Raw genomic sequence first — 26,615 nt, forward strand, 5'->3', positions numbered from 1 at the left:
TTGCACAATTTCACACATTTCAGACACATCTGTATCACTGGAGGACCACTTTCTCCAGTTAGCTGCTGTTATTTAAATGGAACATCTATTAAGGTTGAGGAGCTGTGGAAAACCCCTTTTATGGAAGAGAAATTAATTTTAATACATGTTAATTGTGACTCATTTACCTCAGTTTGTTTTAATGAATTATAGAACTCTCTGGAAAAACATTTTAAAATGCTTAAGTATTTTGTGGGGTTGAGTTCATTTTTGTCCAGTATTGAGAAATTACATTATTTTATAGACAAGGTTTTAAACATACATTGTAGGAGTTCCCGTCATGGTTCAGCCCATGAGGATGCAGGTTCAATCCCTGGTCTTGCTCAGTGGGTTAAGGATCTGGCGTTGCCGTGAGCTGTGGTGTAGGTGGCAGATGTAGCTTGGATCCCATGTTGCTGTGGCTGTGGTGTAGGCCAGCAGCTACAGCTCCGATTCAACCCCTACCCTGAGAACCTCCATAAGGCATGGTGCAGCCCTTTAAAAAAAAAAAAAAATACATTATAAATATTTTGAATTATTTTAATCTTTGGATTCAAAACAAGTTATCCTGTTTTGTCAATACTGATTTAATTTATATTTTCCAGCTGTTTGAAATAGCAGATTAAAAGTATGTGTTGAAAAGTAACAAGTTATTTTTAGTTCTTTATTCTTGGCATGTTTGAATTGCTTTTTGCCAACTGGGATTTTAATAAACTTTGAATTAGTCTATGAAAAACTTTAAAATATGAATTTTTAAACAGAGCTATGAAAAAAGTTATTTTGCATTTGTAAAGTATCCCTTCTCTTGGGCTGATTCAATTGAACAGTTCAAAAGCAACTTGAAAAAGCATAATTTGAATGACAAAATACTTATATTGGATTAGTACTATAATAAGAAATAAGCCTTTTTTTTTTCCCCTTTCAGTCCCCAAAGCTCCAGAGATAGATCCAGTAGAGTGTTTGGTGGCTGACAACACTGTAACAGTAGCTTGGAAAATGCCAGAGGAAGATAATAAGATTGATCATTTTATATTGGAATATAGAAAAACAAATTTTGATGGACTTCCACGTGTAAAGGATGAGCGATGCTGGGAGATAATTGATAATATTAAGGGAACTGAATATACACTGTCAGGTAAAATGACTGCATTTCATGAATCTCACTCTCAGAAAATAAATGTAATTGTGAAAAATATATTTAATTACATTAAAAGATGAAGTAATTAAGTTTCTTTAGCCAAGCTGATTTCTTGTATGTTTACTTTAGAAATGAATTTCTCTTAAAATATCAAGAAAACCTTCATTTTAATTACTTCTCAATATTTGCAGTCTGGTAAAACAATATATGTAAAACAAACATGAAGGGATGTTCTGGAAACTATATTTCAGAGTAACATTTAATTTTTACCTTGGTTTCCTAACAATAAAAAGCTAATCAATTTTCTAGGTGTGTATACTGCCCCACATTTCAGTGATACTGTAAGTATTTGCCTTTATCCTTTTATGATTACCTTCATGGTAATACTTAACGTTTTGCTTGATATTGGAAATTTGTGTGTTGGTCTTTTGATAGTCTTTAAAAACATATCTCCATATATGGGGACTTTGGGTATTTGAAATTGCCGCATGTGTCCGAGTTGTTCACTGTTTTGCATGAGCAGTAACATTAGTAACATCACCATTGTTGAGGGCTTATTATTTGTCAGGAGCTGGGCTGAAGTGTTTTTTACACAGTATATCTCATTTAATCAGTACAATACATCTCATTTAATCTTTATGGTTATGAGGTTGGTTTTATCATTTCTGTTTTACAGATACAGATCTGTGACTCCATCAAGTTGTTGGAAGTCCCATAGCTAGTAATTTTTGGATTGAGATTTTAATCTAGACCTGACTGATTTTAAAGTTTTGCTGTTAATCCCTATACATCACTTTCTCTTTAAATTTATTTTTCACATATGAAACAATGTTTTATAAATACAATAATTCTTTAGGGTGTATGATTTCCAGAAATTGAACATATTATTTTAAATTGTAGCATCTCTCCATGAACAAAACCTTACTTATAGTGAGGCTTGGGAGTACCTTTTTATCATTAAGTTTAAAAAAAATTGATAAACTATTTATTTTGAAGAAAATAATAAATAAATTATGATTCCTCTTACTTCAGGTTTTATCACCCTTTTAAAATATATTTGTACTCTTCCTGATTAAAGAGATGGTTCCAAGGAGGGAAAAATGTCTGTTTAAAGATTCATATTCATGGTTTTGGAGTAAATTCACTTATTTTTCATATCTGAAAGCCATTTTTCATTGTTTTCAGGCTTAAAGTTTGATTCGAAGTATATGAATTTTAGAGTGCGAGCTTGTAACAAGGCTGTGGCTGGAGAGTATTCTGATCCAGTGACTCTAGAGACCAAAGGTAAGATGAATAGCTGTTTATGTAGCATGAAACAGAACTTAATATCTGAAGTTTTTCAAGACTTCATAACAGGAAGCATTTCATGTATGATTGCATTCCTTCTCCACCTTCTTACACTACCCCCATCCCTCATGGAATTCTCAACAGGAGGAATTTTAAGATGGGAAAATTAGGGATACAATAGTGGTTTTCATTAGTTTTTCCTTTACCATGGTTATTCATACGGGTGAAATAGACAGATGATGGTGTTACATTCTCTCATGAGTGCTTAGTTTACAGATTTTAGCTAGGATAAATACATAAGCATCCCTGAAGTTTGCCCAGGGTTTCCCTGGAGAATGGATTATGGTTCAGTAACGGGGAGGTACATATTGTTTAGTTCAGGTTTCTTTGGTTTTCTTAAATACTATTGTAGAAATGAACATTTGTATAGTTTATTAATGTTCACAAAGCCCTCTCACCAGGCTTCATTTGATCATTGAAACCATCCTGCGAGATCAGTAGAACAGATATTATTAATACCCATTTTGCTGGTGAACAAAGTGAAATTCAGGTATGTTGAATGACTTACCTATGGATCCTGAAACTAGCTTGGAAAGGTGTTGATAAGAATCTATTTACAAGTTCTGTGCCAGGCCTTCTTGTGGGCCCAGAACCTAGGTACTTCTAGTCTCTGAGGACAATTTGGATTTAGTTTAAACCTCCTCGAATAACATATTTAAACACAGAAGACTTTTCAGATATTTGCTAGTTTGAAGGCTGTAATGCTAGAGATCTTTCCAGTTGTGAGTGATAATTGACTTTGTTTACTTCCAGAATTAGATTCTGCACATTGTTGTAGATAGTTGGGCTTTGGATGTTTCACTGACCTCTATCTCATACATCATTTGAATAGGGTTAAATGCCAGAAGTTTCATATAGTTTGGAGGAGGATATAAAAATATCACATTAGAGGAGTTCCCGTCATGGCGCAGTGGTTAACGAATCCGACTAGGAACCATGAGGTTGCGGGTTTGATCCCTGGCCTTGCTCAGTGGGTTAAGGATCTGGCGTTGCTGTGAGCTGTGGTGTTGGTCGCAGGCGTGGCTCGGATCCTGTGTTGCTGTGGCTTTGGTGTAATGTAAGCCAGTGGCTACAGCTCCGATTAGACCCCCTAGCCTGGGAACCTCCATATGCCGCAGGAGCGGCTCAAGAAAAGGCAGAAAGACCAAAAAAAAAAAAAAAAAAAAATCAGAATAAAACTAGATATGAGGCCCAAAAGTTATTGACCAGATACACTCAGAAGACTATGTGTGCATCGGAAAGGTTAAAAAACAAACAAAAAAAAAACGAAGTAAAAGTACTTTGTTTGGATTAGCAAATGTTTTAAGAGCTATAGATAACTTAGCCAAGAAATGTAGTTACTTAGAATTACTTGTTAACAAACTGAGATGTTACTGTGGTTTCTTTAGAGATAAAAATCTAAATTACCATTACAAATTACCCTTTAAAAAGAAGAAAAATATCCATTACCATTTAAAAGTACAGTTATATTTACAGGCAGATAATCTTTCTTATATAAACTATTTTTAGCTCTTGTTAGGTAAAATTGCATTATTAGTATCCTCCATCAAGAATACTGTATCTTTTTAAAATCTCTTTTGTTTCTTCTAATTTACATTTTATATTTAATAACCAAACTTGGGCCTAAATGTGGCGAATTGTACATTTCTATGCAAATTCCATATATTCAGGAAAATGAATTGCTAGCTTGTAGTTTTTCTTAGTTGGGCTGTCTATCTGCTTTTTTGTTAGCAGTGTCTGTCTGGCTCTTAGTATTCAAATTCTTGGTCTTAGGGTTTGTAGGGGAAAGACTGAGTTGATTCTAGCCCTTTGCAGCAGTTCTCACTGTGAGGTAAACCCTCTGAGTTAGGGATAGACTGAAACTCAACTCTGAGGCCCACTGAACAGAGATTCTGACCTTTAGGGAGATTCAGATTAAACAGCTACAGGTCACAGGCTTTCCATACTGCTGGAATAGATATTAATGACAAGCAGGACCTCCGAGGAAAAGTCAGATTCCAAAAAATGACATGTTAAATGATTGTTGTCTACTTTTTTGACTTGTTGCAACCCTTTTTTGACCAACCAATAGAAATAAGTATACGAACAAAGAACTGGAAGGAAAAGAAGTTTGGAGATTAAATAGTTGAAACCTATCAAAATTTTATATCTTGCTATTTGTGGTGCTTGGTATGGAAAATAGTGAACGTTATTAATTTCTGTCTGTCCGATGCATGACAGCTCTATTTCTTCTGTTATTGGAGTTGTCAAAAATGATGAATAATATAAATTATTATGACCAGAATTTTTAAAGTATGTTATCCCTAACTTCCTTGTAAAGGTAAATTATGTTGGTATTGATCACCAATAACTTTCTAGCCTCAAATATTAATATCTATAATTTTATAGTACCCAGAAAGCAACCACCAACACAAGTTAAACCCATAAAACAACTGTGCTTAGAGTTATATCCACTTTTTATAGACTTTTAAATATATGGAAACTACTCTATGGCTGTGTTACAGGGCTTATATGAAAGACAGGACTAACATTTGAAACCTCGCTTTTGAGGCCAGTCTTTTTTTGTTTAACTATATGGTATTGTCCCTATTAACCTTTGAGAGTCTCTATAGTTTAGAGGTCTCTAAAGGGACGATGGTGTCCAAAAAAAGAAGGGATACAGGATTGCACCCCTGGGATTGAAACTCATGCGTTTCTGTTTGGGTGCTATGGTATTTGCTAAGTCTGATCTCAAGTGGCTGGGCTGATTCCTGTTCTTACCACCGTTGACTCTATTGTTCTCTCCATCATATCAAACATAGGGAATAGCTTTAGGATTTTTTTCATTTCTTAGGATTTTAACAGGCTAGTTAATGGCATCTTAGAGTTATATCCACTTTTTCTTTCTTCAAAAATGCAGGTGCCCTTACAAGTTTTTTTTTTTTTTTTTTTTGATAACATAAGTAATTTTTTTTTTCCCACTGTACAGCCAGGGGATCAAGTTATCCTTACATGTATACATTACAATTACATTTTTTTCCCCACCCTTTGTTCTGTTGCAACAAGAGTATCTAGACAAAGTTCTCAATGCTATTCAGCAGGATCTCCTTGTAAATCTATTCTAAGTTGTGTCTGATAAGCCCAAGCTCCCGATCCCTCCCTCATGGACTTGGAGAAAAGACTTGTGGCTGCCTTACAAGTTTTAACTAAGAACTGATATAGAGGTTAACCCTGTTTTCATTCTTGATTATACAGAGTTTCAGTTTTGCTTAATCCTAACTTTTAGTAACCCACCTATGGAGGAATTCTATTTCTTTTCTCTCTCTTTTTTTTTTTTTTTGTCTTTTTGCTATTTCTTTGGGCTGCTCCCGTGGCATATGGAGGTTCCCAGGCTAGGGGTCGAATTGGAGCTGTAGCCCCTGGCCTACACCAGAGCCACAGCAACGCAGGATCCGAGCCGCGTCTGCAACCTACACCACAGCTCACGGCAACGCCGGATCGTTAACCCACTGAGCAAGGGCAGGGACCGAACCTGCAACCTCATGGTTCCTAGTCGGATTCGCTCACCACTGCGCCACGATGGGAACTCCAGGAATTCTATTTCTATTTTTACTGAAAAGCTGTATTATTTCTTCTTTAATAAGTTCAGTTCTGTTTACATGCAGATTTTGAAAGCTGTTAATTTTTTTGCATATACTATCTTTTTTAGAAGTGGTTTTGGTTAGTAATTTTGTATTTACAGTGAAGAGTGTGTCAGAGGTATAGGTGAAATTGAAGTACTCTTTATAGAAGAGAGTATAAAAGGATTTTTGATTCATTAGGTAAACATTAGGTTCTCTATAAGAATATTCTGTTGTTTGATTGTGTGAATTTCACAGACACACTAAAACCTTAGCTAAATAAAGTATTATCTTTAAGTGAAATGGGGTATTCTAAAAGAGTATTTCTTCAGTGAGTACCTTCCAGAAATTTCAACTTTTGGAAGGAAAATAACAAGCAGATTAAATTGGCAACTATATAGTAGATGATACCTTATTTAAGACAGAGATTCTCGGAATTGCTTATTACATAGGAGGAACTGCATTACTCAGCTGTGAACTGATATATTTCAGTAATTTATTCTCATTATCCAAAGGGAGGAGCTAATACTGTTACACTGATTTCCTACATTAGCAGTTCTGAGTAGGTCTTACGAATAGTGCAGATAGGTTCCACCATACCAAATAATTTGAAAAGCATAGTTTTGTATTTTTAAAATTTGTTTTAAGCAGCCCCTTTCTCTCCCTCTGTTCTTTGCCATGTGAATCATCTTTAGCTCTGTCTGCTACGTTAGTTCCCTTGCTTCTGCCATCACTACCTGTTTTTTCATGCTTACTTTATCTTGAAACTTGAGTTTAAATGTGAAATTAAGTGTTAGAGCATCAGAGAAAATGGCTCTATAATTTTTTACACTACATCGCTTTTTCCTCATCCTTAATTCTACCATGTATCATATATCTTCCTATTTAGTCAATACAATCAGCTGATAATCAATTGATAATCTAATAATAGGAAATTGAAGCTATTGTGTGTTGATGGAGATTCCAGCAGAAAGAATAGCATAAAGACTAGTGGCATGCAACTACATTGTTTTTGGCTGGAGCATAGAATATATAGAGGAGAATAATGGGAAATTAGTGGATTATGTGTTTATCATTATAGACTTTAAATATTAGGATTAGGGGTTTGAATTTTATTCTGTATATACAGAGCTAAATCCATTGATTAGGAAAGTGATGTCATGATAGTTGTGCTTCCGAAGCTAGAGATAGGCTACATTAAAAAAATCGAAATATTGTTTTGGTTAGCACTGAACTTCAGTTTGGATAACTCTTCATCCCATTTGAACCTGAGAGTAGAAGATACCTGTGTAGAGTGGGATCCTACTGGAGGAAAAGGTCAAGAAAGTAAAATTAAAGGAAAAGAGAACAAGGGCAGGTAAGCTCATTTATTAAATCTACAATATGGTAAGATGCTTGTACATTGATTTTTTTACTTGGCAGTAACTTAAAATGAAATTCTGACTCTGTTGTGAAATGTTAGTAACACCAAAGTGAAGAATGTAATATTGTTTGTAAATACTTGAATTTGTCATTAACATTTTTCATTACTTTTTCTGTTTTTTTTCCTAATCCTCTTCTTACTTATACCTTTTATTTCAGTATTCCATTTCTTTAGTGTTAACATCTACAGTAATTTGAACTGACTAGAGAGAACTACCTAGCATAGTTTCTGAATTTTAGACTTATAGATCATCTATGTTACCTGAAGATCTGCACTGAGTGACAACTTTTACCATGTACAACCCCAGTGTCTGGCCCCTGATCAGCAACCTTATGAACCAAAGAGGCAGGCTTGGAACCTTTTGTTATTGTCAGACTTGTTTAGGTAATCTCAAAGATTGGAGGCTTCTTTTAACAGAGAGAAATTTTGCTCAAACTGAAGGTATTATCACTGTGAGTTAAACGGTAAATCAAAATAAATTTTCTTAGCAGGCTTTTGATCTAATTTTATTGTAAGCTGTTAAATTTACGTTGTAAAGCAGTCTCTTAACAGTTGCCTATTTTTATCTGACAGTGTCCATGTTACTTCACTGAAGAAACATACAAGGTGATGATCTATGTCTGTCTAGTTCTAGGACTTAGTATATCTAGCTTGGCTAAATAACTTAAATTTTTCTTTAACCAATAAGCAGAAGCCATTGCAGCAGCCTTCATAAGCTAAAATATTGCTCTGTGTAGACTGTCTGTATTGGTGGCTTATGTTTTGAATTTACAGCATTATAATGTGCTGCATATTATTTGGATTATATTGTATATGATAACAAAACAATAAGCTCTGCTTTAAAGTCTCTTATTTTCCTTTATCTTATTTTTTTCTGCATTTACTCGTACCTGGCATCTTTCTTGTTGTGCTGTATTCAGTATATCTAACATTACAGCTTTGCTTTTATATATATTTGACGTGAGGCAGGTTTGAAGTGTTCTGTTTTATTGATAATAACTTGGTTACAAAAGCATCAAGGATAAAAAAGGTCATTACTGAAATTATTAGGACACTGCCAGAAAGATGAATCACTTCAAATTGCACAAGTACTAATGTGAGAATTTGAAGTTACCACACATATCTTTCCCAGAAACCAGGATGTGCTCTCTTTTTAAAATTACCTTCTTCTCTTTTTTCTTTATTTGCTCATTAATGGTGAAAGTGACTTCATAATTAGCATATTATAAATTGTAAAATGTTGCTGGATTTAATAGGGTCAGAAAAATTTCATTTGATCACTTGGAGACTTTTAGACTACTTACATTTAGCATTTCATCATATTATTTCTTTTTCATTCTTCCCTCCTTTTAAGAGTATTTTGTATGTAGGTTGCTTTTGGAATGTTATATACATTTATTCTTTCCATAACTATTTGTTCATTGTAGGATATCAGCTGGATGTTGTGGGGTTTTTAGGGATAAACACTGTCCCGGCCTTCAAGGAATTTGTTGTAACTTATGTAGATGAGATACATATTTTTACATAAATAACAATAACAAAAGATGGAGATTATGTGTAATGGTAAGTGTGAATCAGGGAGTTTAGAGGAAGAAAGATTTCCTGAGCTACCAAATGTCAAAGTGGTCACTCAGGACAGTGAGTAACTGAAAGTAACAACCAAGACTGTTCATTTGCTGTGATAGTATAAACAAGAGGCACAAAGGAAGGGGTGCTGGCTCCCCCAGTGTTCCGTTTTTCACAACAGAACGGCACAGAGTGAGAGTCAGGTAAGTCAGAGCAGACGGCAGATGATGAATATCTGAGGATCATTTCATTGTGCAGGAAGTCCCAAGCTAAAGATTCTTCTGTTGTTTTAGAGGCCTGAGGCCAAGAAAATGGGAGAAGAAAGGTTAGGAGTAAGAAAGTATCTGGACAGAGTGGAGAAAAGTGTCTTTAGACTCTTTCCCTACCCTTGCCCCCTTTAAGGAAGTCTCTGAAGAGGCAGCTGGAAAAGGCCTTAGCTGAGAGCCCCCTCTCATAAGGAGGCTTCTGAATAGAGGTGCCTAATCTAGGAATGCACATATGCATATGACCATGGGGTTATAGGAGGGATTGCAACTCCCTCCCAAAACTACTGGTGAACTAGCTCTGCACCAAGTCTGGTGTAGAGAGGGTAAGCATTTATAATTGCTTCTGGTTTGCATGAAAGATCATACATAGGATTTTGGCCTGGAGCTGGACTCCTCAGGAAAATTATTTAGCCTGGTAGGATCTGGGAGACCTTCATTAGTGGAGTGGTATTTAGACTGGTTCTCAAGTAAGTGAAAGAATGTATAGTGTTTGGACTTGCAGCTAGAGAGAGAGCAACAAAAGGAAAAGGCACTGAAGCAGATTGCCTGAGTTTAAGGAACACTTGAGCTGCTGCATTTAGTTGGATAGTGCTCCTCACAAGTGAGAAGGTTGGAAAAGCAGAGCGGGACCAAGTCAAGAATCTGAAATGCCAAGCTAAGTCATTTGTAGGCAGTAAGGAAGTGCTTAAAGATTTTAAAGTAGGAGAATCAGAGTTAGGTTTATCTCTTTCCAGTGAACAAATGAATTTTGGGTAGCAAAAAGACATCATCTGGGAAGCTGGTAAAACAATCCAGAGTAGAGGTAACAGAGAGCCTTAATGCAGACAGTTGAGAAACTAAGGTGTCTTTACAGGGGGTAGGGTTCCATAAGACAATAATAGCTGTTGTACTTCTTTCAAAAATGTACTTAGGATCGGAAGTCTAGAATGCTGCCATGGGAGAGAGTTCTCCTTATTTAACTTTTCTCCGAAATTTAAGCTGCCATTCTCAATAGTTATGTCTGTTTTTCTTTCCACCATGCTTTCCCTTTATTTCTTTACTACTGGTAAGTTATAATTTTTTTGTTTTATGAAGACAGTGATTCAGTATAATTGAAATATTATTTTTTAAACATCTTTGGAATTTGATCTGTTTTGAGTTTGGGGGAGTTAATGAAAGGCCTACTACTGCCCAGTTTACCATCTCATATAATTTGATAAAGGGACATCAGATTGGATCTTGTCCACTTTAGAAGAAGAAATGCTTTATAATACTTAATATTATCCTGTGCATGGATTTGGGTAATTGCTGTTTTTCTTTTTAAAAAGAAAAAACAGAACAAAAATATATATGGCTTATTTTAAAAGTTAGTTTTGGAGTTCCCGTCGTGGCGCAGTGGTTAACGAATCCGACGAGGAACCATGACGTTGCGGGTTCGGTCCCTGCCCTTGCTCAGTGGGTTAACGATCCGGCGTTGCCGTGAGTTGTGGTGTAGGTTGCAGACGTGGCTCGGATCCCGCGTTGCTGTGGCTCTGGTGTAGGCTGGTGGCTACAGCTCCGATTAGACCCCTAGCCTGGGAACCTCCATATGCCACGAGAGCGGCCCAAGAAATAGCAACAACAACAACAAAAGACAAAAAGACCAAAAAAAAAAAAAAGTTAGTTTTGATTATAATAAATCTCTTTTAGCCTTTGCTTTTTATTTAACTGCAAGAAATATAAGCTATAATGCATTATATTTCTTGAGTTCTTCCCCCCCTTTTTTTTCCTTTTTGTCTTGTCTCATTTTGGCATTGTTTCATATTTCAACTGTGTTCTTTGTCTAAGCCTTGCTCAGTCTGCATGATATTAGTGTTTTCAGCCTGCTTTATATTGATGACTTCTTATATTTAAGTGTTATAGTTGAAAACTATTTAATAATAACTGAGATAAAATTAAAAATTGCTATGTGTGCAGAATTAGAAATCTTCTCCAAGGTTCCTTTTGTGATTTGTGGTTTTAGTTTATGAAACATGCACAACATAGAATATTTTTTTTTCTTTTTGTTCCTGTTTATATAGAAGTGGTACACCATCTCCTAAACGGACATCCATAGGCTCCAGGCCACCAGCAGTAAGAGGCAGCAGAGATCGTTTTACTGGGGAGTCATACACAGTGCTGGGTAGGATAAATGTAATAGTTCTTCATTATCTCAGATTTGAAGGCATTGCAGTCACACAGGTGGACTTTCCACTCAGAGGTGGAGTGGCTGCCTGTGTATTGAATGACTCTTTGCCAGTTTCTCCCTCTCAGAGCCTAATTACTTTAGCATGTTTTTAAGTTGTCTTATTATTGATATGTTTTAAATTCTACTTCAGTAACATAGTGCTCCACATTTATAACTCTTTAGGGGATAATAAGGAAGAAAAGTTCTGAAGCCTTTTATATTGAAAAAAGTTAGTAGTAAATATATAAGTAATTATAGCAGATATTCTGCATTTAGTGTCTCTGATTATTAGTGTCTCATGATTATTCTCCTGAATGAGATTTTTGTGCATTTTGTGGGATTGAGACATAGGTAAAACTCTGTGACTCATTAGGAAGAGATAGGAATCAAGTTTACCTTTCTGATCTTTTATAGGAGACACTGCTATTGAAAGCGGACAACATTATTGGGAGGTCAAGGCCCAGAAGGACTGTAAATCCTACAGTGTGGGAGTAGCATACAAGACTTTGGGAAAATTTGACCAGTTAGGAAAAACAAACACTAGTTGGTGTATCCATGTCAACAACTGGCTACAAAACACGTTTGCAGCAAAGCATAATAATAAAGTCAAAGCCTTGGATGTTACTGTTCCTGAAAAAATAGGTGTATTTTGTGATTTTGATGGGGGTAAGTTTACTGATTTTCTCATAAGTCATTTCATCATAGTTGCTTGTATTTCAGTACTTTTCATTAGTAATCATCTATGCAGAATTTTCATTGGTATTGTGGTAAGGATGTTTTGACCTACCCAAGCATAATTTCAGTTCTGTAGTTGACTGGAAGGGCATGTGATGTCTGCCTTCAGGCCTACAAAAATACTCATCTATAATATACAAAGTAAGGCTGAAAAAAAGATTTTTCTAATTTTAGTCTTTAGCATTAAAATTTCTCCTACCGTCCCTTACCTTATTTTTATTACATGTCAAGAGTGGTAGAGTCAGATATTTTTAGTTGAAATAGACCTTAGAAATTACCCAATCCATTTGCCTCACAGTATCAAATCCTTATTACATCATCTCTGCAAATAGTACCTGTGCCTATAATTTTCTGTGTGATTGTGTTAGAAGGCAGCATGTTTTATTATAACACTTAGTTGAAAGGTTTTTTTTCTTAATACAACTCATTTTATCTCCCAATAACTTCTGAGACTGTTGCTTTTAAATTTTGTCATTTGAAGAAACAATCGTTCCCTAATTCATATTTACATGATTCTTATTTGTTTAAAAACCATTAACATTGCTTCTATTTCTCTGTTTTTTCTAGACTCTACATTTTCTGTACCATTAGCTGTTCCTTTTATAATTTAATTTTTCAAACTAATATAATCTCCTAAGGTTATGTACTATGTCTGTATTTTAAAGATTAGTTCTCAGAGTAGAATGTACAACTTCTGACCATTATAGGTTAGTGATTTGACAGCCTATTTTCTAGTAATATGACATAACGACACTGTAGATCGATATTAAGCTTGTAACCACCTAATCCATTAGATCTTTTTCCATGGAGGTCTGTCAGATTTTCTTTTTTCTCTGATATTAGGCAGTGTAGGAGTGTTTTTTGTTGTTTATAACTCAAATGAGAAATGTATTTGTCCTTAAGTTTCATCTTAATAGATTTGGCCAAACTTTCCTTCCTGTTAAGATCATTTAAAAAGTAACTTGGTTTTTATATTTTGCAAAATTTCGTTAAGCTTTTTGAGTTGTGTTATTTGATAAGTATCTTCTCTGTTGTCATCTAAATACTTACAGAAGTTTTGAAGATGAGGTACTATTGAACTAGGGAACAAAAATAATTTCCTAGATTCTTCTCTCCAAGTTAACACTTAAAGCTAATGAAACCAAATTTTATCATTTTAAGAAATATTGTGTCCAGGTTATTCCATGAGGTATCATCCTAGTTACTCAAATAAAAAAGGAAAATTGATTTTAGTGGTGACTTCAGTTTTACTGCATTCTTTTTTATTTACTAGCTTTGAATCAGATAAGTAACTTTCTTCAGGATAAATAGTAAATTTATTGGCATACATAGCAGCAAAAAAATTAATGCCAAAATTTCATTTGGTTTTTACTTTTATGGATGATTATATGTTAGACCTAATTTGATATTATAATTTTTTTCAATAATAAATCAGGCTTTTTTCTCTCCTTCCTTTTAGGTCAACTTTCTTTCTATGATGCAAACTCAAAACAGTTGTTGTATTCCTTTAAGACAAAATTTACTCAGCCTGTACTACCTGGTTTCATGGTTAGTACCTAATTTATATTTTATTTGGCTTGGCAGTTTTTAAGAACAATCTATGCTGTATGTTTGGGGAAGCATGATACCTTATTTTTCTTATATTCCTCTCCCTTTCCCCAGTTCACCTCTCCCAAATCTGTGATTATCTATATATTTTTGGTGTATTTTATTTAAGTAGGAATTAAAGTCTGCAAATCATAAGCAGGTAGTTTGATCAGCCTTCATAGGATTGCAGTCATTTTTATAACCAGCATCTAGATCAAGTAATGGAGTGTTGTGCCCATTTCTAGCTCCTAATAGCCTTCCTCCAAAGTGGTTATTATCTTGAGTTTTGTTTAGTTTTTTTGGCCATGCCTGTGCAGTGTGTGGAAACTTCTGGGCCAGGGAAAGAGCCTGTGCCACAGTAGTGGCTAAGCTGCTCAGTGACAGTGTTGGATCCTTAACCTGCTGCACAACAGGAGGACTTCATTATCTTGAGTTTTAATACCATAAAATATTTGCCTCCTTTTCATCTTTGTAAGAATATAATCATATAGTATCTTTTGGGCTCAACATTATTATGTTTGTGAGATTTATCCATGTTTTTTCTATGTAGTAGTGGTTTATTCATGTAGTTTTCTATTATTTGTATAAGTATTATTTTCCATTATGTAACTAAAATTTATTAACCCATTCTAATTTACTTGGATACTTGGGTGGATTCCCACTGGGGACATTTACAAATAGGACTTCTCTAAATGGTATCATTAATATCTTTTAGTAAATATATGTATATATTTCCAATGGGCATATAATTAGGATTGGGGTTGCTAGATCATGTGGCATGTGTGTAGTCAACTGAAGTAGAGTTTTGGTTATACCAAAGATGTTGATTATACCAGTTTCCCACCAGCAGTATATAGTGTATGAGAGTTTGAATTCCTCTACATCTTTTTCGTTTGTTTGTTTTTGGCTGTATCTGCAGCATGTGGATGTTCCCAAGCCAGGGACTGAACCTGTGCTGCAACAGTGACCCAAGCCACTGCAGGGACAACACTGGATCAACCTGCTGTGCCAAACTCCCAAAATATAGTACTTTTAAATATCACAACTGATAATGATTATTTACCCTAGATACCCTAAAATCTTTTAAATCTAAAACAATGCTAATAACCAAGACTCCTGATTTTTTTCATTAAAAAGTAAACGTGATTAGTGAATGAAGTTATTGTTCATAGAAAAATACTTAGGGATATTGGAGAGGTTTTTTTTTTTGTTTTTGTTTTTGTTTTGTTTTTTTGCCATGTACCTCTGCATATGATTTATTCTTGGCTTTTTTTCTAAATTGGTCAGTCAAGGACAATATTTTTACTATGTGGGATTCAGTTATTTTCTTTCCCTAAAGTCTTAGATATCCTTTTTAAAAGGGTAGGATTCATGTTTGAGTCTATTTAAGGAAGACATGTAGTAAGTTTATTGTTTTTTCATTCCAAATGGTGAAACTATAATTACATTAGTGAATGTCATAAGAAGCTTTAGGAAATGTTTTTTCCAAATGGTTAAATTTGTCTTTTTTCCTTTCATAGAAGGCTTGCTTTTATTATTTTTATTAGGTATTTAAGTAAATGACTTAAGTTTTTTGGTACAAGATTAATTTTCTTTAAAAGTAATGTTTACTGAAGTGTATATAATTTACAGTATGTACAGTTCTGTGGGATTTGACAAATGCATACAAATTTATAGCCACCACCATAATCAAGACAGAATGTCTTCATCACCCTAGAAAATTCCTTCATGCTGCTTTGTAGTAGACCTCATCCAGCCCTGGCAATCACCAACTAGGTTTTAGTCCCTGTAGTTTCTGCCTTTTTCAGAATATCATAGAAAAAGAATTTTATGGTATATAGGTTTTTGATTCTGTAGCATAACATATTTGAAATTCATCTGTGTTGTATTTGTTGGTAGTTCCTTTTGTTGGGTAGTGTTCTATATGTGTTTGTACCACATATTATTATTCATCCTTTCACCAGTTGAAGGACATCTGACTTCTTTCCATTCTTTTTGGCAGTTGTGAATAAAGGTACTATACACATTTGCATATGGATTTTTGTGTGAATATTTGTCTTTATTTCTCTTGGGTAAATACTTAGGAGTGAGGCTGCTAAATCACATTCAAAGTGTATGTTTAACTTTATAAGAAGCTATACCACTTTTGCATTCCTACCATCAGTACATTAGAGTACCAAATCCTTGCCATTATTTGATATTGTCAGATTTTTTTTGCTGTTGTTAAGCCATTTTAGTAGGTATGAAATGGCATTTCATTGTGATTTTTAATTTGTATTTTCCTAAAGACAGATGATGTTGAGCATTTTTTAATGTGCTTATTTTCTGTTTGTATAATTTCTTTGGTGAAGTATCAAAATCTTTAGCTCATTTTTTAAAAATTGGGAGAGTTCCCGCTGTGGTACAATGAATAGATTAAGACTCCAACTGCAGTGACTCAGGTCACTGCAGAGGCATGGGTTCAATCCCCAGTCCAGTGCAGTGGGTTAAAGGATCTGGCGTTGCCACAGCTGGGACATAAGTTGCAGCTGTGGCTTGGATTCAGTCCCTGGCCCAGGAACTTCCACATGCTGCGAGTGCAGCCATTTAAAAAGAAAAAATTGGTGGAGTTTCTGTTGTGCCTCAGCACGTTATGAACTCAAGTAGTATCCATGAGGATTCGAGTTTGATCCCTGGCCTTGCTTAGTGGGTTAAGGATTCTGTGTTGCCATGAGCTGAAGTGGCTCAGATCCCATGTGGCTGTGGCTGCAGCTCCAGCTCCTGCTTGACCCCTAAGCCTGGGAACTTCCATATGCCACAGGTGCGACCCTAAAAAAAAAAGTTAGTTTTCTTATTAGTTTTAAGATGTCTGTATTCTGGATATGAGTCCTTTATCAGATAAATGTTTTGCAATATTTTCTCTCAAAGAGAAGTTTTTCATTTTGATGAAGTCTAGTTTATCAGATTTTTTTCTTTTATGGATCATGCTTTGCTCAACTCAAGATCACAATATTTTCTTTTGTTTTCTTGTAGTTTTATAATTTTAGGTTTTACTTTTAGATCTGGGATCCATTTTGAGTTAATTTTTATATATGGTACAGAGTATGGTTTCAGATCTGGTTTTCTGCATGTGCATGTCCACGTGTTCCTGTGCCACTTCTTGAAAAAAACTAACCTTTCTCCATTGATTTGCCCTTCTACCTTGTGCTAGATATTTTGAGTAAATAGTTTTGTAAATCACTGAAATAATTTCAAGTAAAATAATAGTTTCATAATCAGACAATTGCTTTTTTTGTTTGTTTGTTTGCTTTTTTAGGGCCACACCCATGGCATATGGAGGTTCCCAGGCTAGGGGTCCAGTCGGAGCTACAGCTGCCAGCCTATGCCACAGCTGCAGCAGCACCAGATCGTAGCCCCATCTGTGACTTACACCACAGGTCATGGCAGCGGATCCTTAACCCACTGATTGAGGCCAGGGATTGAACCTACAGCCTCATGGTGCCTAGTCAGATTTCTTTCTGCTGTGCCACAACAGGAACTCCTGCTTTTGTATTTTAAGACCTATCATTACTGAACCTTCTAGTTTTAAATTTTTAGAATGTTAACTACATAGTTATAAATTTCACAGGTCGTATACTTTCTAACTATCCTGTATTTACTTAAATAAATATTGAATACTTTGGGATATAGTTGAAGGTGGGGATACATAAATAATTTCTAGAATCTCCCTTGCTCTAAGCTTGTGTCTGCCACACAAATGGCAATTGATGAATAGTTTAAATGACTCATATTTTCATATTTTCTCTTGACTCCATTCCAAATCAGTTGTTTACTGAATGATAGCTGCTCTGTTTACAAGTGGAGCAGTTTTACCTTTCATAAACTCATTCACATTTATGATAGTACAATATGGCAAATGTATCTGGATATTGCAGTTTGCATTTTTCTCAGCTGACCTTAAAGAGTTATAAAAGAGTTCTTATTGTTAACAAGTTAGGAGAAACTAATGGAATTACTGTGTTAGCAGAGGGGTGTTAAATTCTGATAGTCTCAGGCCACACCTCATTATCAAAATCTAAAGCTGTAATTGGGATAAGAAAATTGACTCTGTCTACTGGTCTTGGTTGTGAACCTTAGCACCAGTAATGACAGTATCTTTTACTTAGATGAATCCAATTTAATCTCTGAGTTTCCCCCAGCCCTTGGTTCCCTCTCTTTTTTTTTTTTTTTTTTTTTTTTTTCTGTCTTTTTGCTATTTCTTGGGCTGCTCCCGCGGCACATGGAGGTTCCCAGGCTAGGGCTCGAATTGGAGCTGTAGCCGCCGGCCTACGCCAGAGGCACAGCAACTCGGGATCTGAGCCACATCTGCAACCTACACCACAGCTCATGGCAACACCGTATCGTTAACCCACTGAGCAAGGCCAGGGATCGAACCTGCAACCTCATGGTTCCTAGTCGGATTCGTTAACCACTGCGCCACGACAGGAACTCCGGTTCCCTCTCTTGTGTGCAGCCCCAGTGGGTTCTGCTATCATAAAGACTTCATTTGGCCATTGTGGTTCTAGAAAACTCTTTGAGTTAGCCTTTCTATTTCTCTCAGATCACACATGAAGGTTATTAATTTGAAATAAGATGATGTTCACATATGTGGCATTTTGCCTTTCAAATAGAAATTTAAGGATCTTTTAAGTTTTAATTTGATTTGAAATCTGACGAAAGCTTTGTTTTTATCCTTTCTTAGGTTTGGTGTGGTGGACTTTCTTTGAATACTGGAATGCAGGTTCCAAGTGCTGTGAGAACACTTCAGAAAAGTGAAAATGGAATGACTGGTTCAGCTAGCAGCCTAAACAATATTACTCAGTAATGCCTACTCAGAAAATGTTTACCTCCCCCACCCCCATCCTTTTTGATTGGGTGGTCTTTTCTGTGCAGTTACTAATCACAGAAATTTATGAGTGGTGGAAATCAGGTCTGCTACATTCTGCTTTAAGGCTTGGAATCTGTTAGCATTAAGCATCTAGTACAAAGCATTCACAGGAATCTACTGTGCAGTATCAGAGAAGCAGGCAGACATCGAGCAAGAAACTGATGTTTTGAAGAGTAAATGGGCAGTGTTTAAGTAGCTACATAGAACTCATTTTTGTCTTTCTTGTATTACTTTGGCTCTTCTAATATGTTTAGTTACATATTGTAGCCCTAGGGCCTGAGGGAAAAGCATTTAAATCTTGTCTTTTTTCTTTTCTACTTTCTCTTTTTTTAATGTCATCACCACCTATTTATTTTGGTTCTTACACTGAAGCTTTAGAAATATACAGTCCTTTATGGTTTTCTAAAACTTTAAATAATTAGCTGGGGATGCTAGAAAAGTTTTTTTTTACAATAGTTTATTTTCCTCCTTTTATAAATACATTGAAGTTTGCTAAATTATCCTCTTTTATTTATTTACTAGATTGTGTATCATTTTCTCTTTTCCATATACTGTGATATTTCTCTTACGGTTATCTTTAAAAAGAGTGGATAGGAAGAGTTCCTAGACAGCTTAAAATCACCCAAATTTCAGTTTTTTCCCGGTTGTTCTTAACAGCGGCAAAGGGATATCCTTTCTATGTTACCCTGTTGAATTAGACTTCCTTTCATTCCATCATTTTGGATGATGGGGGTAAGATTTTTTAGAGCCTTATATTTTCTGTTTTGTTATGTAGTTAATACTACCTTTAATAGTTATCTTTGGTAAAATTTCCACTTGAGTTTGGTAATAATTGATGATAATTATACTGATTTTTAACATTTCTATTAAGACGAAAGTTTATGAAAGCTATATAGGAAAAAAAAAAAAAAAAAGCTGTCTACTCAAGTTTTACCCAAGAGGAATAGGTTACAAAAGGAGGTGCAAGTGTTTTGAAAAAAGCTACGTATCTACGTACTTGCAAGGCACGTGAGTTTTTCAAACATAAGTATTCTAAGGTTATTTTTCTCTAAGTCTTTTTGCTGCAGTCATTTGCTTTCTGAACGGTTTTAATTCTTCCAAAAATTAATATAATCATTACCAAATTTAAGGAAAATGTGGTAAACAGTGAGTAACCACCATGGTTATTGAGCAGAGCATATATACTGTTTAAAAGTTGATGAAAATTTGTAACAAGTCCTTTGAGCCAAATTGAAAGTTGTAATTACAGTATTTCCTTGAGCATTTAAATTTTTTAAAAATCAACTATGTTCATTTTCCTTGAGCATTTTAATGAGGTCTGGATTTGTATATTCCTTAATTTTTGAAACTTTACTTTCTCATGATGACTTTGTTTCATTCACATTTTAAGTGTATTATGTTATCACAGCCTTCCCCTTAGAAGTGACTGTTGCTTATATTTGAGTTGCTTTTTCTAGAAAGGCTTGGAATAGGAACAGTTCATTCTCTCTTAAAGTTTCTTACTTAGTGATAGGTTGTTTTGTTCATTGTAAAACAAATCTAAATGAGGAATTTTATTTGAATTGGGTATTTTTCCAGAGCATATTCATATCTATGTGATTGTCTGATGGTGGATTTTAAAGACTATATGGCAGTTTAGAGAATGGCATATAGTCATTTGATTCTCCAGGCAAATAAAATCTGGGTTTTGTTTCTCCTAGAGATTTTGAAAGTAATTTTTGGATGTCCTAATGCCTACAGCAGGGTTATCCAGGATCTAAGGAAATAGGAAGTTATTTTCTTTCACAGAGTTAAACCTGAAAGCAGTAAATAATTTAGTGGTGGAGCTGCTTTATATGAACAGTTATGTGTATTTTAGCAAAAGTAACACAGAAAAAGCCAAAAGTTCTTGTATAAAATTTTAACTATTATGTCTTATATAGTTGTACCTTCTCTTTAATTCAGTGCCTTCTTCCTCTAAGCATGCTCTTGCTCCATGCCCCATGCAGTGTCAACTGATATTTAAGTCAGAGATCATTATGTTATACTGGTGAGGGGCTTCTTTGCAGAGGCATGGGGGAAAGGAAAATACTAATCAGGGGCTGGAGAAGTGCAGATGATTCTTCCTGTGCTCATATCATCATTTGAAACTCTTCATATAAAATTTTAAAATAGTCAATTGGAAAATCCATTTGAAGTTCACCATAAGAATCTGAAGAATCTGAAAGTTTTCCTCTTACTGTACTTCTTCTTAAAGGTCTCTGAAAAAAACCCAAAATGTGTGTGGGTTTTAGCCTAGTTGTTTTAAGTTTATTTGTGTTATGCTCAATTAGAGGCAGTTTGCCACCCTGACTTTCAAACTAGAAAATAACCAACTGTAGTGCCTATTTACATAGTCTCGAATTAAGGTAACTATTAACTTGACACATAATATACAACATTCTCATTGACATCTGAATTAAAAAGTACTGAGTTTTTTGCTCAATACATTGTGGAAAGTTAGTATACCCTTTGAAATATTTTCTTTCTTTTTTTACTCTTCATTTTGACAGGTCAAACATGACTGCTTTCTGTATAAGAAATGCATGAGAGATTGACAGTAATGGATGTATCACAGGTGTAAGAAAATTGTTTTATAAAAACATACATGTAGTATTGCATTTCTCTTTTATTAGTTGAATCCCAAACCAGTTTTAATAAACTGGATAAAGAAATGAAGGAATTGCCTTAAGCACTTTAGAAAAAAGAATTTTTTAATAATTCATTTTGACTCCTTGGACTGTGTCACATACGTCTTTAACTTTTCATATATATGTATATACCAAGCATTTACTGATTTGCACACAAATTTAATATACAGTAATTCTTTCAATGTTCCAGGTGTAGGCAAACAAGTTGAAAGTATTAAAAGTGTGCCTGTCTTTACATGTGTTTAATTGGTGGCATCTTACCATTTTGACAGACCATGAACTGCTGCTATACAGCTAGACTTGACTTTGTTCTGCAGTCATTTCCTCCATGTTATCATCTAGAGACATACTGGCTTGTTTTTTTGTTTTTGCCCATATATGAAAAAGTATGCACAGTATCATGTATAATTTGAAATTTTTATACTGATCCTTGATAGAATAAAGAATAAAATAATGTGTAATGAAATGTGTTAATTAGGCTAAGATACTCTTATTTCATGACTTACCTAGGATGGCTTAGTTTTCCTATGTATACTTTTTCCATAAAATTATTAAATTACTTTATAGTTTCTTTTGGAAACATGGAAAAAAATTGGAAAAGGATATATATGAAAAGCGATTGTTTCAGAGTATTAATTTTAGGAGAGTATGGGATTCCAGGCTAAGTAAATCAAGGACTATATTTAAAAATAATCATGATAATTCTTTTTAAAAAACCCATTATTTGTAAGATCAGTGTTCACTCATTGTCTAATTCATACAACAAATATTTAAGTGTCTGGGATATGGCAGCCATACTTTGTATTTTTAAAATTAGTGAAGTTTCATTTAATGTGTGTATAATAGTTTTGCTGCTTTTGAGTGGTATGACAAAGTTTACATCTTAAAAACAATGTTTTTGCTAATAAAAAGTAAATTTATTAAGAGTTTGTGAAAAAGTTCAGATTAACTGCACATAAAATGGGTCTGGAAAAGTTTCTTCCTTGATTTTATTTTTACACTGGATATATTCTTTTAGGGAAGTGTGTGGTTAGCACATATTTACTCAGCATCGAAATAACCATAAAGTTATCTGTTACTTTTTAATTTACACTTGATAATGCCAGTACTGGAGCATTTATAAGAGATCATGAATGTTTCCTTAATCACTGCAGAAAATTACCTCATATTCAGTATCGTTTTAATTTTGTGTATATCTTACCATATTCACTTATGCAAATATTTGTGATCCTTTCACATATGATAGCTTTGTTAACCTGGAATATTTGATTAGTGTAAATACTTCAAGCTTTTTGAGTAATTGGGATGTTAAATGGATTACATTTGGTATATGTATGCCATATGAAGGTTAGTATTGGCTTATAAATAAATTCCAGAGATTGCCATAGTACTTTGCTCCTCAGACTACCCACTTATTAAGTTAAAACAGTATTTGTTACTTCTCGGTCAGTGTAAGGTACTGACTTTTGATTTGTAATCACTTGAGTTATGTTCATTTTAATTGATATATTTTCTTATGGTACTCATTCACTCTAAGTTGGTCCTTGGAAATGGACATGTAGAGGATTTCACTGTATGTAAGACAGCAGGTTGGTGAATGTGTTTGCTTTGGCTTGGAGTTTCTTGAGTTTGAGCCAGTTTAAATTATGTCAAATTACAAGTGATTAGTAAAAAGGCATTTTTATTAATATTGGGACTTTTTTTTTTGCCACACCCAGGGCATATGGAAGTTCCTGGGCCAGGGATCAAACCCTCGCCACAGCTGTGACCCGAGCTACAGTAGTAACAACACTGGATCATTAACTCACTAGACCACTAGGGAACTCCAGTATTGGGACTTTTTTAGAGCGCCTAAGGGCTATGAGAATTTTTTTTAAACATTTCCAATATCTCTAAGGTACCAAAGCCTTGAGTCTAACTTACCTTTTAAGAGAGACTCTTTAAAGTCAGATTTATAACCAATTTATACATAAGGTGTATAATAACTAAAGTTTTGGAGTAATATGTATTAAAAACCACTAGTCTTTAAACTCTGGATATAAGAAAATATTTTGGCTTAATTTCTTTTCAAGTATATAAAATTAATCACATTAGCTCTACTATATACTAGATCTGTGATCTCTACATAAATCATTTTTCATTTTGGGGCTTCTATTGCCTTATATAAAATAATTGTAACTTGTTCAATCTATCTCGCAGGCTTGTTGTGAGGAAAAAATGGAGTATGTGAAATTGCTTCAACAACAGTAAAATGCTTTGTAAATATAAGGTATTACTTTCAGTTAATAATGGGTTTAAGTGTTTGGATACTTTTAGATGCAGTTTACTTTGATAAAGCATGTGCTTAAAGTGGTATCACCAGGACATCGAACATGATTTTTTTAAAAACCTGATTAAAATACCTTTTAACATTTTTAGTTTCTGCATGACTTGTGGCCTTTTTATATTTTCTCATTGAGGCTGTTACTCTGTATCAAGCCTTCGAATGGTAAAATTTCTCCCACAACATTGAGTGTGGCAGAGTAGAATATCAGCATAAATAAATGATTTAAACTATGTTTCCATCCAGGCTTTTGCACTTTCAATTTATGATTGCTCAGTGCCACATACTAAGACTGAATTTGGCCTAAACAGTTCTTTCAAAAACAAGTTCTGGAAAGGTTCAGCAGTTTGTTGTCATTGGATATGGTGTCTGTGACCACTTAAAACATTTGACAACTTTAGTTGCATTGTCATTTTTAAAAAATATGGTGAGGCATTTCAAAACCTTGTTAACCTGAATATCATTTAGCATTTCTCCTAACATGCTTGTTTTGCTTTAAATTGGATTAAATGGTTTACAAGTTATCCCAACCCATAGATTTAGTATTCCTATCATTTGGGCATGGTTTTGCTATGCAGTTATGATAATAAAAATTCTAATTCCTCAGGTTTAACCTTTAAGTTAAGGATGAAGAACACTGTTAATGAACTACTTATAATGTACTAAGTGCTGCAAACTAGTGTTTTATAATAAGCATTTTGCCTCATTTTCCTTGGAAACAGGACAAAGCTTTTAAAATAGAGTATTCAAAGTGGAGTAACTTGTATGTTGAAATGATTGTATGTTCTGTATAGAATGTCAGAGTTAAGTTCTTATAAAAGCACCTGGAATATCTCATCTAAAAATTAAACTTTTTTTCCTGTTTCCATTTGCTTTAGTGCTTGCATTTTTATCTGCTCTCATTAATTATCTATAATGTACTGTCGAGGAGAAGATAAAAAAGTCACAGTCTTTGTGCCCAAGAAGCTTTTTATTTTAGAGCAGTGCTGTTCAACAGACTTGTATGCAACAACAGAAGGTTCTGTATCTGGGCTGTCCACCACAGTAGGCACCAGCAGCACGCAGCTGTTGAGCACTTAAATGTATGTGGCTAGTTCAACTAAAGAACTAAGCTTTTTATTGTAATTTTAATGCAAAGAGCCACATCTTGTTAATAGCTACTGTTTTGTACAGCACAGCTATAGCTGGAAGATGAAACATGCTACAAGTAAAGTAGCTAATATAAATCAAGAACTTTGTTTCTGTCTTGGGAGCTTTTCACATCTTGGGTTACATTTTGGTAGATGGTAGCTAGGAGAGTCAGAACCAGAACCTAAGACTTTTTAAAATTTATAAAATCTAACTTGAAACCAATTTTGGAGAAAAAAGAAAACCAGTCAATGACCACAGGAGTCTGGAGCTCCTGTAACTAAGATCATCTTCACCAAGAGAAGAATGAAGAGATACTGGACAGTCTTGAGTCACAGAAGAATGTGACAAGATATTGAGAAACCAGTACCTTCATAGAGAAGGTGGAGTGTGAATGGGTGCAACATTTCCAGAGAACAATTAAGTAACTTCAAGATTTTAAATACACATAGCTTTGAAAAGTTTAACTCCATTTCTAGGTATTTCTCTTACATATAAACTCACAAATAAGCCATTACTCGTTGCAGCATTATGACAGCAGTATACGAGCAGCCTAATTGTTAACTGAAGAATAGGCACCAGAATTCCAAAGACTCCCCTTTTCTAAGTTGTTGCACAAGTTGTTATAAACCTGTCTAGATATATTCTGCATGCCCCCCCATATAAATATATAGTCTGTTATGGGAATTGGCTTTCCTTAATTAGAAAGCCCTTGGCATTCCAGTCCTGCTGAGCTTGGCTGGATTTCTGGGATGAGAGCTCAGGAAATTGTGTGCATTCCACTTTTCTGCCCATGTGTTTCCCTTACTAAACTTCATTTTACATTTGTACTACATGTAACTAGTAATACGTTCATGCCCATTTTGCACAAGATCAGAGGATTAGATTGTGGTGCTTCTAGGTGAATTTAAGCAGATGATACAGAATATGCTATTATCATCTACCAGTTCTAAGTAATGAGCACTCTACATAAAACAGTTCATCTGCCAAGTTTATGGTTACCCTCTGTATTCCAAACTTTATTCCCTTCTTGTTCAACACCTGTTTCTTCTCAGGATTGAGGTGTATCAAAGAAAAGTGATTGTAATCAAGCAGGACCCTATGGAGCCTTCCTGGGACAGACCACCCCTTCCCCCTATGTTCTTCACTTGCTCTCTTTCATAAAAAAAGCTTTAGCCTCCCAGGTCTCTCAAGAATCTCAAAAGGCTGGCTCAAGAGTTAATGATTGGGGGAGTTCCCGTCGTGGCTCAGTGGTTAACGAATCCAACTAGGAACCATGAGGTTGCGGGTTGGATCCCTGGCCTTGCTCAGTGGGTTAAGGATCTGGCATTGCCGTGAGCTGTGGTGTAGGTTGCAGACGCAGCTCGGATCCCACATTGCTGTGGCTACAGCTCCCATTAGACCCCCAGCCTGGGAATCTCCATATGCCGCAGGAGTGGCCCAAGAAATGGCAAAAAAAAAAAAAAGACAAAAGTGATTGGGAAAGGTGATGTAGAAACAAAGTTGTTGAGCTGGGATATCGGCAACAATTTACACTATAAAACAGCCTACAAAGAGTCAACAAATTCCCAGTTCCCTGAAAAATATAAATAAAAGTCTGACACACACTCCTAAGTTGTTTTAACAGGAAGCAGACCCTAACCAGATGAAAACTGAGAATAACAAGCATCTAGACTGTACACTGGTTGAAATCAAAATTGGTGATGCTGGAAACTTCACCTTGAC

The 26,615-nt window shown here is 34.9% G+C and overlaps 2 protein-coding genes across 11 annotated transcripts in view; both read left to right on the forward strand.

The window, feature by feature from the left end:
- Nucleotides 1-24,630, forward strand: part of FSD1L (fibronectin type III and SPRY domain containing 1 like) — an 81,645-nt gene extending 57,015 nt beyond the window's left edge. For 2 of the 10 annotated variants that reach the window (XM_084995446.1, XM_084995397.1), the window contains 8 exons: nt 944-1,153; nt 2,342-2,440; nt 7,330-7,459; nt 8,099-8,131; nt 11,397-11,497; nt 11,957-12,208; nt 13,737-13,825; nt 18,585-24,630. In XM_084995446.1, coding sequence (XP_084851572.1) covers nt 944-1,153; nt 2,342-2,440; nt 7,330-7,459; nt 8,099-8,131; nt 11,397-11,497; nt 11,957-12,208; nt 13,737-13,825; nt 18,585-18,707 — 1,037 coding nt within the window. In that variant the 3' untranslated portion in view covers nt 18,708-24,630. Of the gene's footprint in view, nt 1-943; nt 1,154-2,341; nt 2,441-7,329; nt 7,460-8,098; nt 10,403-11,396; nt 11,498-11,956; nt 12,209-13,736; nt 13,826-18,584 lie in introns of all 10 variants that reach the window. The other 8 variants (XM_084995512.1, XM_084995464.1, XM_084995569.1 and 5 more) reach the window with 6 other exon arrangements.
- TMEM38B (transmembrane protein 38B) overlaps nt 1-26,615 on the forward strand; it is a 774,558-nt gene that overhangs the window by 572,460 nt on the left and 175,483 nt on the right. The window lies entirely within an intron of this gene.

The sequence above is a fragment of the Sus scrofa genome, chromosome 1 (genome assembly GCF_054392235.1).
Source record: "Sus scrofa isolate SSC_HxYL_T2T_F1_AM1 chromosome 1, Sscrofa_HxYL_maternal_Yorkshire_Landrace_v2.0, whole genome shotgun sequence".
Taxonomy (NCBI): Eukaryota; Metazoa; Chordata; class Mammalia; order Artiodactyla; family Suidae; genus Sus; species Sus scrofa.